Genomic DNA, 15,775 nt, shown 5'->3' on the forward strand with positions numbered 1-15,775 from the left:
TTTACCGATATTTTACGTTTCCACTCACAGTACACTGTGTTGCTTTCCAAACGCGAACATCCGCTATTAATTCATCACCAATCCAATTTATTGCGGCGACGCTTTTGCTGGATAAATATAACGTCTTCAAACAAACACACAGTCCGGCGTTAAAAGTGTAGGATTGCTTTGAAGCGGTTAAGTTAGAGTTTCCTGGCAGGTGTGATGAAGCGTGGTTGGTGGAGTGAGCCACCTCGCCCACGCGCTGTGGCATTTTCGAGCAACAAGGACGGGCGAGGATGTGTTGGGCGTGTGGAAAGTCCCAGAAGGTAATTTGGGTCATTAGTCTACCACATATTGCATCAAGATACCTGCGCAGACAAGAAAAGGGACGAGAAAGCGGGATCGTCGCCCAATTGCCGCCCTTTTTTTTTACACCCTTAACTCCTCTTAGCTATTTCCTCATTTTTGTGCCGTTGTTGCCGACGCCATCCGCGCAGCCCTACGGGCACACTCCGGGCCCGGAAGGTTCCTCCTCCGGTGGATGCACCTTCAGGCACCCACCGGTAAAAATGCAATTCCCACCTACAAACCCAGCGCCGGTCACGCACCTCCCGAATATCAGGCAATGGGCGCTTTAACCACTCGACCACCGCAGCGGTGCCTTAATGGCTAGAGCATCCACCCTAATATACCAACTCTAATATGTATCCTTGTCTTCAAACAAGGCAGCAATACTCGTACACCGTGGCCTAACTCCCAAACACCCTGCGATTTTGCGTTTTGGGGACAGCGCCTGTTGCGCCGGCTGGCCCTGTCAAGTTGCCAGCGCGCCAAGGCGCTGCGGGACCAGCGGCCGCACGGCGTATTACTGGAAGGTATAGTTTAGCTCTCACACCACAGCTAATTCTCAGACATTCGTGTTACACACATAACCGTCCTCCGAGTTTTTTTAAAGCATGAAATACTTTTAGCTCCCGTTGCCGGTACGCCACGGGTGACCATGGCGCCAGAACGGAGGGAAAAAACGAAGCCGAACCTAAGCGAACACTGGTGAAACTTTCCTTCACCCCCTGGTGCCTACGTGCTGCGCCGCCACCGGAGAGGCGCATGCGTCAACAACAGCGCCTTCGTGGCCCCATAGTAGGCGAAGCCAGCGCGCGGCGTGAAGGAGCCCAAGTTCTGTCCTGCAGCCTGAGAGAACGCGTGCGCAGTCTTGGGGAGATTTGATGAGTGCGGCGCTGTCGCCGCATGAGTTGTCGTCATTACGTAATGTGAGCGCCGGTGAGCAACAGATCGAGAACCCTAGAGCACAGGTCCCACGACGCATCCGTCAGCACGGCCAGTAACCAACCATCTCTAATTGGTTCTTCTCCGACGTGGTAGTCGATGGAGTGGAGGCGGCGTCCGGTCGAGGCGAGTCCCAGTGTTCGGTGTTGCACGTACTGTCACCGTTCCCGCTTTTTCGGCACGTGGCGAGGGCGGGTCCCCATACATTAAAGCGGCAGAGAAAGTAGAGCGCGCTGACGCTCGCGAAGAAAAGCTAAGGGAAGAATAGTGGCTGATGAGGGACGCTGCCCAAGACTCGAGTGCAGCTGTCGGTATCTATGATCTGTCCTAGAATACAGTACGCCTTTCCTGCAGTGCATTTCATGCTTACATCTTCTCTCGACGACGAGATAGTCTGTGAATGTTTCGTTTACAGAGAAAGAAAAACAGCACTTCTTTTCCAGTGTCTTTCTGACCTTTGTGCAGCACTTTTTTATCGCTACGTGAAGGGGAGGATGACCCGAGAACAATGCAAAAATACTTACGATGCCGTTCGTGGTGCTCGTAGTGATCTGTATGTACTTCTTCTTCGCTGAATGTTGGGCAACTGCCTGCGCTTCAGTTTCCACTATGTCTTCGTTATCACGATATCTAGCCTGTAAAGATCAGTGCAGACACGTCTTCACGGCTAAGCAAATGTTCCTTTGTGGCACAGTCAGAAGATGAGAGGAACATGCACGTACAATCCGTACTATCGTGGATAAAAAGTAACTGACCCGCAGTGCCTGCGGGCGTCACCTGACAATGCACTCCTGGTGTCCAGGGCCAAGCTGTCAGGTGGCGCCCCCATACGTCAGTCTCGACATCAAGTGTGCATCATGTGTGCGACCGCATGCAGTGCGGCACGGTACAGAAATTGGAAAGGGGATGGGTCGTTCCTTCTGCCCTCTATGTTACATTTAACCTCACAAGCTTATCTTAATGAACACCAAAAAGACAAACATTCGAGCAGTCTTGCAATGAAGTCTTTTCCTGAGCTCACTATCACCACCCCTGTTGGAGTTGTAAGAGCCCTTGCACACTCGATTTTCATTGAACCTCGTGACTCATGCACCTATTATTCCCCACTACACTGCTAACTTGCGACTAAGTCGGGTTAATAATTTGGCTCAGTAGACGCCTCGACCAGAGGTTAGGGCAGAAGCGGCTACGCACCCTGATGACAATGCGCTCGGCGCCTGCTGGAGCTTCCACCTCGATCATGGCCATGCCCTGCTCATCGGGCTGCTTCTCGACGTCCTGCAGGCCCCCACCGCCTCCTTGAGAGCTGAAGCTGACCGTGATGTTAGCGTTGGCCAGCTTCTCCTCGGGCAGTTTGACCAGGTCGTGGTACGTCACAGCAATCTGCGACCGGGAAGGAAAACGCTCTCTGCCACAGTCCGCACAGCTACGCCCCGTTCAATGGATGAGCACGAAGGCAGCTAGTCCACTGCTCCGCGACTTTCATGAAAATTCTCCGTTAGCGAACTACAGCCGCGCTCGACAGACCCGTTCAAGAACTCATTAGGCACCTTGTAAGTTCTTGTGCAGCTGCCCTTCGGCTGTCCTGTAAGCGTTGACCGTTGGTCGCAGAAATATTAAGTTTGCAAAAGCGGAACTTTACCGCGACATTGTAACGCACGTTGCTTATATTAAGTGTCATAATGCGCTCTAAGATTCAGTTCCAGGCTGTCAGGTACTCACGTATATGTTGAAGGCCATGCCCGGCTTGAAAACGAGCGGTTTGACGCCGAGGATCTTGAGGCTGAGCGAGGAGTTGATGATGCGCGAGCGCGCGTAGCCATCCACTATGACGTCCAGGAAGCGTTCGCCGACCGCAGCTTTTATTTCGATCTCGCATTTGTCCAGCGAGAAAGGTGATGCCAGATCGCGGAGCTCAGACATGGGAAACTTGAACTGGTAGCCCATCCGGAACTGATCAGGAGAAATGTTAAAAGGAAATAAACATTCTGTAAGCTTTCATTCATGTAATTATCTACACTGTTAAACAGTGCTACCCTAAACGAGTGTTGGCTCTAAAAGTATGCAGATAATAGTCTTTGAAAGCTTATAAAAAATATACAAAGGCAGCACCATCTCGTCTATAAAAACAGCAAACGTCATTACCAGGATCCGATTGCCTCTGCGTAGAGGATACAAAGTGGCAGCGGATGACTTTGATATGATCAGGCTCAATCTTTTCTAGCTGTCTACGACGGGAATTCAGTGATTTAAATTTATTTAAAGTAAATTTATTTAAAAATATATTCATTTCAAGACAACCGCCACTAATTTTTTTAAAAATAGGCTTTTTGAGGTATGCAGACGGCTTCTGCGGTACATATTACCGGCGTTGGCGGACAACAGAAAACAGGCGAATAATGTTAACTAGTTAGCCAGTTAAGTCATTTCTGATAATTAACTTTTTAACTATTACAGTTAGACACCTGGTTGCCATTAGAGATCTGTAGCCCATCGTTAGTAATAGCCATATCAGTTTTTATACCTGATTACCCTTGGCGCTGTGGCTCGACAAAATTTCGCCATTCCTACTGCTTACGTGCTCTGGAGAGGTTGCGGTACCTGCATGCTTTTCGAAAGCGCATGTATTTTGACAAGATGTAGCCAAAATTTGTTCGGCCACTGCAGCGCCGAGGGTAACAGCGCTTTCGAAATTCTTAAAAACCGATATTAATTACTGACAACCGGCTGTAAATATCTAATTGCAACCAGTTGCTTAACTGTGGCAGTTAAAAAGTTATTCACCAGAAATTAGTTAACCAGCGAACCAGGTAACGTTTTCACCTGTTTTCTGATGTTCGCCTTTATTCTGCCGCAGAAGCCGTCCTCATAACTGAAAGAGCCTATTTTTAAAAATTAGTGACGAGCTACACTGAAATACCTGGTATACATACTTCTAGGCTTCCATTCTTGCATTAACGAAGGGAAGGTGAGGGGGGGGGGGGGGGGGGAATTCTTGCTTGTCAACATAGGCATGTTCTCGAGCTTCTTCGTCTAGTGAGCTTTCGGTATATATTAGCCCTAATATCAATGAAATCTTCAGGGGCCGCCGCGGTGGCTCAGTGGCTATGGTGCTCGGCTGCTGACCCGAAAGACGCGGGTTCGATCCCGGCCGCGGCGGTTGAATTTCTTTGGAGGAGAAATTCTAGAGACCCGTGTACTGTGCGATGTCAGTGCACGCTAAAGAACCCCAGGTGGTCGAAATTTCCGGAGCCCTCCACTACGGCGTCTCTCATAGCCTCAGTCGCTTCGGGACGTTAAACCCCATAAACTAAACCAAACCAAATCTTGAGGGGGAACGCACTCGATTTCTATGCGCTGATTCTCGGGTATGGCGCTAAGATTAAAAATGCTCAACTGAATTAAAAAATTGTGACGGTTAACCTTGTGGCCGGACACGGACAATTCAGCGAGTACAGCGGACGCCGATGCTCCGTTTGGCCCAGCCGTATTTCGTGCACGGCTGTGTCTTGCAGCCGCTCATGCTTTCGCTCCTGGACACGAGTATGTTTTCGAGCTACCGCAAAGGCTGCTCAGATGGTATCGCGTGCGTCGTGCAAAAAATTGGCTTTGGTTTAGCTTTGGTTAAACCTGGAGTGACGCGAGCCTGAAGGAGTCGGCAGGGTTATCGAGAATGCGCGAGACCGGCGATTTACAAGCACCAAACACATCTACCCCAAAGCCCCAGCCCAGAAAAAGCCTGGCACTCCACCCTTGTAGCTGTGTGGCTTACTTCCTAAGCACCATCCCACGTCTGTACCAAGCAGACCCGTCAAACATATTCGCCGCACCCTTAAAACCTGAACCTTGGATTGACACCCGACCCCGCACTAATGAGCTGCATTTGCCATCCGCATCACCTCAGCGCTGCGGTCACCTGGCACAGCTCTGGTTTACCGAATAAGAGTAGTGCGTACCCTCGCTAAAAACTAAGCAAGCACGTGCAACACCTCCGCGTGAAGCGTGTAGCATAAGTCTCCTTCTACCGCGTTAAGCAGGGCTACGAAGGTTTGTTAAAGCAAAGATGCAAGATGCAATCGGTGTTACTCTTAGACTTACACAAATATCTCGACGCGTGGATGACCTCGCATGTTACAGCTCTAGCTGTATTGGCCGATAGTCGGATACAACTTAAGAACGAAGCCGCATGATGCCCCTCAAAAGAGGCCCTCCAGGCCTTCGACCGATTTCCGTGATGCCGCGGTTAATCCTATTAAGCGGTGGTTTATCCCCATTCATCTGCCGCACCCTGAGATTTCACGCCAGCAGGTCCAGGAGGGGAGAGGGGGAGAATCGGTCAACGCCATGGGCTGGAGGGATTCCTCTGAGTAACACTTGCTGTTGGGCTAATTCGTCTTTCATGGTCTGATGAACAGCGGAAAACAAACAACGGACAGCGGATTCCTCCAGAATAACTCTAGTTTGGCCTAGTTGGTTCATGATTCAGGAGGAAAACGGCGCAAAAAAAAAACATGGACTAAAGAGAGACAAACACGACAGGACCAGCGCTGGTCCTGTCGTGTTTGTCTCTTTTTTGTCCGCGTTTTTTTGCGCCGTTTCCCTCCGGATTCCTCCAGTGTCTCGTCCTCGTCCAGACGCCCTCCTTCCCGGAAGGGAATGGGAGAGGGAATAAGGGGAGCAGAAGAGAAGGAAAGAGGAGGAAACGGGGAGAAGCGAAGCAGAAGGGAAAGGGGTCGAGGATAAACACGTGGCGACGCGCGGGAAGATCGGTTGCGCGCGCACACCGGTACTCCGGAGAGGCAGCTCTAGCTCCCATCGGGGGGCGTAATTCGATAGCGCCGCGTGTGATTAGCAGCTGACCGCGCGCCTGTGCAGTAGAAGCCGTCGCAGTTACGAAAAACACCAGCCGCCGCGTGGAACACCAGTCTCGTTATGGGAAGGCCGTGGACGCAGCCCAGGCGAAGCGTCGGGCTCGGAACGCCGCACGTATGCGGGAGGTCAGAGCCGCAAACGTGCGGCGGTTCGAGCAGAGGCCGAACGCTTACGGGGTGATGCCTGCAAACGCGCAGTGCGACAAGGTCCTCAAGTCACACATTTTAAGGCGAAAGCCTTTAATGGATCATACTGTCGTCTGTTAACAAAGCGTGTCGCACGCGTTTAACTCGGGAACTAAAAGAGATGAAGAAAACCAATGTTTGCTTAATATAGAGGAGGAAAAAATCAACCTAGAAGCCCAGTTTAACGACTGTACGTTAATTAGTTAATTAATTATAAGCAAAAAAGTCGAAATAGCGCGGACGTCGATATAGCCACGGGAACGATGTGACGTCACATTCAACGGAAGTCATCACGGCATAGTGATAATTGTCACAGAATGGTCGGAAAAACATCCAATTTGTGTTAAATTAGATGGAAAAATGTGCAATTAAGCGTAATTAACACTTCAGATCCCCTAAAGATGTACAATTTGGGTATCGATATAGCCACGGGAACGGTGTGACGTCACATCAACCGCAAAAAGTCACGGCATAATGTCCTCAGCTTTCACCTCTCAACACTTTAGTTGCCAAAGTGTGCACGCAATTTTTCACATCATAGAGCACTCAATTTAACCTCAATACCATGAACACAATCGTCGTACCGTGATGAGTATGGGCCCAGCCACTGTCTAGGAAAAAAGTTCCAGCCGCTGGGTACGACGAGTGATCAACGCTAGCTGGCTCGCAGAATGATTAACTCAACGAAGATGTTACGCAAATACGGTACGCCGATTGTGTTTAGGGTATGAGAGGATTAAAATGAGCGCATGGTGGTGACATAAATGTGCGCACGACAGAACTGGTAAAAACGAAGCGAGGGAAAGCAACAAGCAGAAATTATAGCAGCAAAATCATAGGCGCACGCAGAGCGGAGAGGGGGGGGGGGGGGGCAAGGGGGCCAGTGTCGTTCCTAATAGAGATGGGGAAGGGGGACGCAAATTTTCTAGTAGCACATTGTCCCCTGATACCCAGAAGACATGAACAGGCGTTACCACAAGCTTTACCCCCCCCCCCTCCCCCAATAGAGAGATAAAAGGCGGCCATGACGGCTGAGGCTCACGTCATCCACGTATTCCTCCAGGTAGCGGTCGATAACCTGCAGGCCCGGCTCGTACTCCCTGACCATTGTGGGGCGGACGTAGGCGCGTATGGTGGCGTTGCCGAAGACGGGCGCCACGGTGGTGAAGTTGGCGGACACGTCGCCTTCCAGATACTCGTCCGTGTCTAGCACGAACGGCGGCATGGTCACGTACACGTCGTAGCGCTCGGTGAACCACCGCTCCAGCAGAATCTTGCGCTCTTCTACCTGGCTCAACACCACCACCTTGATGCTCCAAAAGCCCACCGCGTAGTCGTACGGGAGGTCGAAGTTGATATTGATGAAACCTGCACGCAGCGCATGAGAGTACGCTCAGGAGAAAGCCATTATTTTGCGCGCATGCTATGCCGGTTTCAATAGCCTCCTTCCAAGGACCATTCAAAAGAGTCCAACGTAAGACGTAAGAATACATTAGAGCTAAATGCTTTTTTTTTCAATCCGATACCATTAGAATTGTAGGCACACAAAAACCCCGCCGATGTCCGGCGTCATGAAATTCGCTGATTAGCCGAGAGAGGTCACGTGACCTTGTTGCGTCATCACAACCTGCTCTGATGGACCACCCTGATATGTCGAGAGAGGTCATGCGGCCTTATGACGTCATCAAGACCTTTCAACCGGGTTGTAAGCAACCTAGTTTCTAGACAGCAGAGTACACAGAGAATTAAAATAAAAAATTGAGATATATGCAAACGTTGGCACCGTCATAGCATACGGATACCTCCTACAGCAGCTAGCAGTCCGAATATGGCGGTTGATCACCTGATAATTGCAAAGAAACTGATGCAAACACACTCAGAAAATGGAACAGAAACCACGACAAATGTTAAATTCAAGATGGGTTTCAAAGCGCGACAAGACGGAAACGAAGGGAAGAAACACACACGACAAGCCCTTCGTCTCCGTCTTGTCACGCTTTGAAACCCATCATGAATGTTTACCAACTAGCCCAACTTTCTGCCCTCGTTAAATTCAATGTTAACGCATTCCACTCTTAAAGCGCAACCGCATAGATTTTAGAAATCGATGAGCTTAAAATTGTTGAATGTGTGAAACATGCAGGTAAGTATGCGAAATCCTTTTGGGGTAGCATTTGAAATGGTGACGTAATCGCCAAATAAAATCCCAAAGGCCTTCAAGCTTCTCCGCAGCGCACAACGCCAAGTTGGGGTCGCATGATGACGTCATCGAAGGTATTGGTACATTTGCAACGCATAAACGCCTGCTTTGAAGGAAAAAAAAAACAATTCCACAGGAGGCAAAGCCCGCCGATCGTTGTATGGCAGCATCTAACAAGGCTCGGCAAGGTGTGGCTGACGGCAGCGGTAATTTGAAATCATACCTTCCGTGACGTCATACTGAACTTCCCCGCACTCGTCCGGTGCTTCGAGGAGAAGCGCAAAATTCAATCGTCGATTACGTCACTATTCTAAATGCTAGGGCAGAAACGCGTCGCGAAGGCCTTCAAGCTGCTCCGCAGCGCACAACGCCAAGTTGGGGTCGCATGATGACGTCATCGAAGGTATCGGTACATTTCCAATGCATAAACGCCTGCTTTGAAGGAAAAAAAAACCAACTCCACAGGAGGCAAAGCCCGCCGATCGTTGTTTGGCGGCATCTAACAAGGCTCGGCAAGGTGTGGCTGACGGCAGCGGTAATTTGACATCATACCTTACGTGACGTCATACTGAACTTCCCCGCACTAGTACAGTGCTTCGAGGAGAAGCGCAAAATTCAATCGTCGATTACGTCACTATTCTAAATGCTAGGGCAGAAACGCTTGCCATGCTTCACCTACAGTCTATATAGACTTGAATCCTTGAATATCGCGAAATTCTCAAAAAATGATGCAGTTTCCCTTTTTAAGGTGACTTAAGCATCCTCATAGGTTTATTTCTTTCTGGGAGGGGGGGGGGGGGATGAAGGGAGTGGGGGGAGGGGTGGGGGCGGTTAAATATGATGCTCTTCTGCGATCGAACAAGAAAGTGTGGACCATAAATTATCGGAGAATGCAAGGCACAATCAGCCTTGTGGGAAAACTTCCGTACTTGAGATGAAACATGAATTCTGCAACGAAACGAGTGTGTGGGTTCAGTTCGCAAAATGCAAAAGGCGGCAGCTGAAGCCGCAAGTTACAAACGCAAGTATAGCTTATAGGAAGAAGAGGAGTAATGGAGTAATGGATAGGAATCAGTCACCTCTGTGCACTCTTGAGCGCAGATATGTCCAACAAAACGTAGTCTGCCTTGAACAATGCTAACAAATTGAGCCCTTAAATAGTCCCAAGTTCTTGTTATTGTTTCTGTCGACTTTATAGCACCTCAGTTGCATTCTTTCCGTAACAACCAGTTACGTTGCTGCTTTCCCACTGATAAAATCTTTATTCTCTGGAAATAGCAGCGAAGTTTGGAATAGGACAGACAGATTAGACGTACAAAATTGCAAAAGTAACGAACAAGCCTATTGTGTTGGGCTTCGTTAAAAACGTTCGAGTTGTAGGGGCAAAATAAGACTACATCAGTGTAGTTTTCTCAAACATCGCACACTCCGCTAGCCTGGCGACTGAAACCTTTCCTAAATATTTGCCTAAATATTTGCCTAAATATTGAGTTTTTCATTACCCATCCTTAACATATCAACTACAACTAACAAGGCGAAGACTGAGTATCAGATTGTTTTGCAACACGACAGCTATATTGTTTAAGTACCATAAATGCCCACTTCGCGATCTAGATTTTTTCGCGGGGTGTTTACAGGAGTTTGAACTACTTGGAACTCTTAACGTGTTATGCGGAACACAAAACATCCAAAACAAATGTTCACCGATACGTAGTAAATGCACACGAATGCTGTCGTAACCGTAATGACACAATCCCATGTGCAACTACATTAAGGACTCCAGGCAAAACTTACCGAGGTACGCGTACTGGGACAGCCACCGCTTCATCACGATGCCCCGAGAATCCTAAAGGTAATATAAACATAAACAATCAATAGGAAATAATAAAGCAAGAGCCACATCATTCACCATTCATTTAGTTATGAAAGTATGCTGTGATTATCCGGCAATTACACAAGTACAAAACAGTTATGTCATCGGAAAGGTGGTGTCTAATTTCGTCTTAATTCTGGGAACAACAGTTCCATCTGGGGCAAAAATTAACTGTAATCTTCGAGACATCCCGCATTAGTTGGTGCTATGTCCTTATTATCCTTAGGAATTCCGTTAGCTCGGGTACAGCTTTCTACCTTCATACTGTATAATGTACAAAATGCGAGAGCGCGACTTTTCGCGCCCCTGAATAAAGTTCGGCTTCCCCGCACAGCAGTCGCACAATGCCGTGCAGCCGCGCTTCCGGAACTGTTCAGTTACACTAGCCACCATGAGAGGGCGCCAGCGCCGCAACTCACGCGCGTGGACTGCACTTGTGCCCGTGAGAAACAGGTTCTCCGATTTTCGGCTCAGGCCGCCCGCGTATTTCGCGCAGTTACGCCGCCCAAACGGTACGTCGCAGACAGCAGCGGCGCAGGAACGGCAGGCTCCGGTGAGCGCATCACGTCCGGGCTCGGTACTTCAACCCTCCCATAAATTGGCGAACAATCGCTTGAAACACTCCAGGTGAGTCCAACGCCCTGGATTCCTTGGCCAAGTATTTCCGAGGGGAACTTCTGTTCATCTTCTGAGCAGCTTTGCAACCCGGGAGCAATAAATGCTATTTGTGTCTGCGAGTGTCGTGCTGTTTTATTCCCAAGAGCATAGACCACCGTCGTCCTCTTGCCCGTCATAGGAGGAGATTAAACCCTACAACAGAAAGTTATTCTTGGCCGTCGTACACGAGCCAGAATGGGTCATGTAACTATTGCTGTAAAAGCACGTTTCTCACTGTATCTCGTTCCTGTAAACGTACTACTTCCAACATGTTAATGACATCTCTTTATTTTACTTTACGGGGTCCGTTTATAATGCCGATGAAATTATGGGCTCACCGTGAGGTATATATCCACCGGCTCCGCGTACGGCTTGAGTTCGGTAGTGAGAAGAACGATCCTGGCCTTGACTGGAAATAATAGCAAGTGTCAGTGACCCCACATGTTAAGAATTGCGGGTTCCAAAATTTCATGCTGACAATAACTTGAGCGAAACACCTTTCGCAACTTACTCCAGGTAGGACCAATATATATGAACTGCGACAAACAGCTCGCGAAACTGCTCTTACACGAGGAACCGCCAGTCGACCAGACGATGTCCCACCAAGACAATCTTTCCCGCATTGCTGCTCTGACCCATAGCGCTGCGTTGCCGTTTTACTTGCGATGAAATGCGATGGATCTTGCTATAAATACGCGGTTTATTTACGCAACGAAAACAACTAATGAAAGATTCTCTTGCTCCCAGTGCTTCAGATTTTTGCCCGTTTGGAAAGCGCGCGTCGCTTGACCCGCATACAAACTGCAGGAGAACACAGTCGGGAAACGGCACGCTGGAATTCGCTGAGTTAGAGCAGCGCGAGTAGGCGAGCTGGCGCTTGCTGAACATTCTGGTGGAAACAGTGCGGAAACGGTGACAGACGAGAGAGAAGGTGATACAATACTTTCTGTTTTGTTAGCGCCTGTGCCGTTTCGACTCTTGTAATGCAAAAATCGCCCGTCTACTGTGCGATGTCAGTGCACGTTAAAGATCCCCAGGTGGTCGAAATTATTCCGGAGCCCTCCACTACGGCACCTCTTGCTCTCTTTCTTCTTTCATTCCCACCTTCCATCTTTCCCTTACAGCATGTTGAGGTGTCCACCGAGCAGTGAGACAGTTAGTGCGCCAGTTCCATTCTCAGAAACCACTAATTCTTTTGCGCTGTTTCCGCCAGAATTGCATGAGCTCCGCGCACACGTAAGGCGTAAAATTTTGTCGAGAATTATTTGAAAGTGGCCTAACGTACGAACTGAACCTGGCGTGCCGCATCTCAAAGATCCGAATAAAAGCCGCCCAGACAACAAACGGCATCCTCGGATAGATATTACCGCTAGCTCAAATAAAGCATAATTTGCAGAACGACGATTCTAGCTTCTTAGCAAGTCTTTCAAAAAACTACCAGGCGAAAAAAAGAAATTAAAAATAGGAAAAGAGGTTGGATAGGACAGCGCGCTTGCAAGAGCATATACACACTACAATGCTCATAATATAGAGGCTGTTTCACCTAAGACTTAACACAGTTTTTAAAAATATGCTTTTTGAGTTAGATGAGCGTTTTTTTCTCGGCATAGCATTGTCAGCGGTGAAGTGCATCAGAATAGGGCTAAGACGTGCTAACTAGCAGGCTGGTTAACAAATATTGAACAGTGAACTTTTTAACTATTAGTGTTAGGCTCCTTAATTATTGACAGACGTGTAGCCCATCCTAAGCAATAACACTATTAGTTTTTATAATTTCAAAAACGCGAGTACCCTCGACGGTGTAGCCCAAAAAATTTTGGCTGTTTCGAAGAGTTACGTGCACTGGAGGTCGTTTTGCCTGCAAGCTTCTCGAAAGCGCGCGTATTTTGGCGCTTCGTTGGGAAAATTTGTTGGGCCACGGCGCCGAGGGTTACCACGTTTTCGAAATTATAGAAACTGACATGGATATCAATTAAGGTGGGCTACGCGGCTCTCAGTAATTAAGGAGCCTAACCGTAATAGTTAAAAGTTAAAAGTTCATTATTAGTTAATCAGCCAGATAGTTAGCACGTCTTATAGCTGTATTCTACTGTACTACACCGCCCGCAACTCTGCCGAAAAGACCGCTCTTCCAATTAAAAAATTTGATGTTAAAAGACCGTGTAGTCTTACATGAAACACCCGGTATATATATATATATATATATATATATATATATATATATATATATATATATATATATATATATATATATACATACATTTTCGTGTTTTACTTAGCCATGCTTCAAACACGTCATTCGTTCGCTTAGGAAGCGAAACGATTACTGTCCGTTTGCTGTAAATATTTTGCAGCACAGTAGAATAGGCAAGCACTGAAAATAATCATAACGTTTAAAACAGCAACCGAGAAAGAGATAAAGGAAAATGTAGCACCGAAGTGCTTCCAACAAAGATACACATGGGCCCAGTGGTGCTACGCCGTCGAATCACACGAAATACAGAATAAGCAGCGTGGTGCATCTTACTAGACTGCTCGAAGTTGAAGACGAATTGATTTGTCTGGATGAGGATGGTGAGGAACTGGGCCTGAAACTCGACGTCCTGTTCTTGAAAAAAACCAGTGCCTCCCAGGACCCCGTTGACGTTTCCCTCGACGCGCATCTTGTACTTTCCAGGCTTGGCGTTCTGGGGAACCTGCATCCATTCATTTAAAAAAAAAAAAGTATGTAGTGGCGACAAGCCAAGGCTAGGTACGCGACATCGTATCCGACGCAGCATTCTGCCGGAATAGCATTTTGCGTCAAACGACGACACTGTATTTCACTCCCTGATCCCCCCCCCCTCCCCCCGAAAAGAAATATTGGTTCTCATGCCTACGACAAGCATGTATCGAATTAGCGTTCGCTGTACCCATTTAAGAAAGGAACCTCCCTCGACTATCATACTTGGGAGCTGCCTGATTGCAGACTTTGTCTGCACGCGGCTCGTGATCCCTGTAATATCTATCATAGCCGCCAAATAACCGTTTATCATTACGCCACCGTTGTCCGCGTCTGGCATCAGGCAAGACAAACAATGATAGTGAGATTACAACAGTATGGGAGGCTGTGTCAAAACAAATGTACAGCACAAGAAAAGAAAAAGAGAAACATATCAGTACAGAGGCCCATGCTGTAAAAACTTGTGCAATAAGTCAATAATACGGCATGTGCCAGGCGGAAATGCATGCATTAAATGCCGCCATTCAAGTAAAGATATATACGTATATATTCATCAAAAATGATTTCTTGGGAGCTTATTGATCAATATAAGATAAAGTCAACTGAAATTGAAAAACATAACAGGACTTAGTTCACGACGTTTCGGCTGGAGGACCAGCCTGATCCTCCAGCCGAAACGTCGTGAATTAAGTCCTGTTATGTTTTTCATTTTCTGGTGACTTTATCTTATCTTATATATATATATATATATATATATATATATATATATATATATATATATATATATATATATATATATATATATATGGGTGTCCCAGCTAACTTGGACCAAGATTTATAAAATAACTAAGCGTTCTTCAGTACTGAAATCGCGCGGATGTTGTTGAGGTTTATCTAAAGTTACAGTACCATTTTTACGCTCCTCCTATTTGAATTATTAGTCGAGATAAATAAATTACATTTTTAAATATAGCTTGAAACGTTCAGGCGTCAATAGGAAAGTTGTGGAGCTCCACAAATATCGTTCAACCCAGGCACTTCCAACGAGATAGACTTAGCGTGGCCGTTTTTATTCGGGAAAAACGAAAGCCCGCGGAGTTTAAAAAGTACCACGAGACAGCGCGCTCCGTGCGCCCGGATGCGCCGCGATTGCAGCGCTCTCATCCGTGCTTTGTAAAAAACATCACCCGCTTCGGGCCTTTCGTGCTGCTCAAGACAGGGCTTCGCGATGTGCTTGGTTCCAAGATAAGCGCCAGTGGGTACGGGCGGGAGTTGAAAGAAAGCGCGGCTCCTTTTTTTCAGCGTAATTCACACGGCGTTATCAGGCTTGTTACATGCGTCTTTGCTTGTTAGGATCTTGCTCCCAAATTCAAAATCATGAGATTGTCATCTTTCCTCCGCATGCATTCTGCTAACGTGAGTGTGCAGTTATTGCCGCAGAAACGGGAGCCGCGCTTTCTTTCAGCTCCCGCCCGTACCCACTGGCGCTTATCTTGGAACCAAGCACACCGCGAAGCGCTGTCTTGGGCAGCACGAAAGGCCCGAAGCGGGTGATGTTTCTTGCAAAGCACGGATGAGAGCGCTATAATCGCGGCGCATCCGGGCGCACGGAGCGCGCTGTCACGTGGTATTTTTTAAACTCCGCGGGCTTTCGTTTTTCCCGAATAAAAACGGCCACGCTAAGTCTATCTCGTTGGAAGTGCCTGGGTTGGACGATATTTGTGGAGCTCCACAACTTTCCTATTGATGCCGGAACGTTTCAAGCTATATTTAAAAAGTTAATTTATTTATCTCGACTAATTATTCAAATAGAGCGAGCTAAAAAATGGTACTGTAACTTTAGATAAACCTTAACAACATCCACGCACCCTGTGTGCATATATATATATATATATATATATATATATATATATATATATATATATATATATATATATATATATATATATCGGGTGTTTCACGTAACTTGAACCAAGGATTTAAAAAGCGGTAAACGG

The 15,775-nt window shown here is 47.4% G+C and overlaps 1 protein-coding gene across 1 annotated transcript in view; it reads right to left on the minus strand.

The window, feature by feature from the left end:
* LOC149353365 (CD109 antigen-like) overlaps nt 1-15,775 on the minus strand; it is a 122,104-nt gene that overhangs the window by 53,282 nt on the left and 53,047 nt on the right. The window contains exons 3-9 of the mRNA XM_089582504.1: nt 13,584-13,752; nt 11,395-11,465; nt 10,321-10,372; nt 7,369-7,694; nt 2,992-3,222; nt 2,464-2,652; nt 1,794-1,904 (exon numbers count right to left, since the gene is read on the minus strand). Coding sequence (XP_089438630.1) covers nt 1,794-1,904; nt 2,464-2,652; nt 2,992-3,222; nt 7,369-7,694; nt 10,321-10,372; nt 11,395-11,465; nt 13,584-13,752 — 1,149 coding nt within the window. The remainder of the gene's footprint in view (nt 1-1,793; nt 1,905-2,463; nt 2,653-2,991; nt 3,223-7,368; nt 7,695-10,320; nt 10,373-11,394; nt 11,466-13,583; nt 13,753-15,775) is intronic.

Source organism: Amblyomma mixtum, chromosome 3 (genome assembly GCF_055824585.1).
Source record: "Amblyomma mixtum isolate Tamu chromosome 3, ASM5582458v1, whole genome shotgun sequence".
Lineage (NCBI taxonomy): Eukaryota > Metazoa > Arthropoda > Arachnida > Ixodida > Ixodidae > Amblyomma > Amblyomma mixtum.